Source organism: Eimeria acervulina, genomic scaffold (assembly GCF_000499425.1).
Source record: "Eimeria acervulina Houghton genomic scaffold, Eah_scaff799, whole genome shotgun sequence".
In the NCBI taxonomy this organism is placed as follows: domain Eukaryota; phylum Apicomplexa; class Conoidasida; order Eucoccidiorida; family Eimeriidae; genus Eimeria; species Eimeria acervulina.
Window position 1 is genome coordinate 7,736 of NW_013549595.1, and position 1,891 is coordinate 9,626.

The window sequence follows — 1,891 nt, forward strand, 5'->3', positions numbered from 1 at the left end:
GTCTGAGTCGATCCCAGGTCGAGTTTGCACGAAGTATGTGCAGGTATGGGGGCCCCGGGCCCCCCATTAGCTCTTTCGGGCCCCCCAGTGCTGCATCTCCAGCGAGTGCGAAGGAAGCAGCAGCAGCTCCACCCTCAGCAGCAGCAACAGCAACAGCAGCAGCAGAAGAAGCAGCAGAAGCAGCAGCAATTGCTGCTGCTGTAAGGCAGCTAAAGCCTGAGGTAGAGAATTCGTTGTTATGGTTTGAGATAAAGCAGAAGCTGGAGGAAGCAGTGAGGGAGGAACTGCAGTGTATGTACACCGAATGTGAGGGGGCCCCCATAGGGGGCCCCCCTGTGGGGCCCCCCGATAAGGGGGCCCCCGTTGAAGCCCCTGATATTGCTGCATCTGTTTTTAGAAGAGAAGATGTAGAGTTTGTTTTGATTTGTTTGGGGCTGGGAAGCCCCAGTGCATGCACTGATACTCGTAGCTGCCGCTACCAGCTAGCAATGGCTTTGCTGCTGCAGCAGCTGCTGCAGGTCTCTGCTAGCTGCATGCATGTGCTCGACCCTGTGATGAGTGCTTTGGATTTGCGGATATTGTTTCTGTTGTTTGGTGGCAGTTGTTTGTCTCCTTTATCTTTAGAAAAGAACAGAAAAAAGCAGCTAAAAGATACAAGACAAACTATTAATATTTACTTCGCCCCACACTGTGATGCAGACCTCTATGGAGATTTATTTGCAACAGAAAATCGTATTTCTTTGTTTTGCTCTGTCTGCGGGAATACTCCTCATTGTACACCCAATCAATGTATACATCCCTCAACTACAGACACCAGCAGCAACAGCAGCAGCAGCAACGGCAGCAGCTGCAGAAACAACAGCAGCAGCAACGGCAGCTGTAGTGCTTCCAAAGACCGTGAAGAAACGGAGGGGCCCCCAAACCCTAAAGAAGGAGAGGGGCCTTTAAACCCTAAAGAAGGAGAGGGGCCTTTAAACCCTAAAGAAGGAGAGGGGCCCCTAAACCCTAGAGGGGAGGGGCCCCCAAACCCTGAAGAAGGTGAGGGAGGTTTAGAGGCGAAGTTTTGCGGTTTTGTTTTGCTGGGCAACGCGCTGAGTTCATACGAAATGCGACGAAGTCTTTTTAAGGGTTTGCTTCTTACTGAGGTTAACAAAGATAAAGAGAAAATAGCAACAACAAATGCAGCAGCAACAAATGCAGCAGCAACAAATGCAGGTGCAACAGCAGCAGGCGCAGCAGCAGCAGACGTAGCAGCAGCAGAAGCACCAGCAGCAGCAGCAGCAGCAGCAGAAGCACCAGCAGCAGCAGCAGCAGCAGCAGAAGCACCAGCAGCAGAAGAGGGAGGAGGAGAGGTGCTGATAGGGGGAAGCAAAGCAAATGACGCCCCCAGGCCTTTGACTGAGGCATCTGCTGCTGCTGCTTCACCTGCTGCTGCTGCTGCTTCAGTGTGTGCAGGTGGCTGTTCATTTGTGCAGCCTTCTCGGGGTGCGTTGCTGCTGCTGGAGCTGCTGCCTTTTGTATGGGAGCAGCCGCTGCAGCAGCAGTTTGCTGCTTTTCCTGCTGCCTTCAATGACCTTGCGATCTGTAGGCTTCCTTCTTTAAAAACTGAAGAAGAAAGAAAGAAATTTATTCATATGCTGCTCCTCAAGCAGGAGCAGCAGCAGGAGCAGCAGCAGCAGCAAACGGTGAAGGCGACAGCAGCAAGGAAAAATAAAGCAAATAACAGACGCAACAAACAATAATGCAAGCAAACTGCTCCCTACAGAGCATCTGCAGCAGCAGCAGCTGCTGCTGCAGCTGCTGCAGCATCAGCAGCATTTGCTGCAGCGTCAGCAGCATTTGTCGTAGCAGCTGCTGCAGCACCAGCAGCATTTGCTGCAACAGCTGCAGC

General features: G+C 52.2%; 1 protein-coding gene across 1 annotated transcript; it reads left to right on the forward strand.

Moving 5' to 3' along the window:
- Positions 1-35: 35 nt before the first annotated feature.
- Positions 36-1,742, forward strand: EAH_00049430 (hypothetical protein, conserved; the record flags this gene model as incomplete). The annotated part of the gene is made up of 1 exon (XM_013394406.1): positions 36-1,742. The coding sequence occupies one exon, from the start codon at positions 36-38 to the stop codon at positions 1,740-1,742; it is 1,707 nt and encodes a 568-aa protein (XP_013249860.1).
- Between the last annotated feature and the right edge of the window lie 149 nt (positions 1,743-1,891).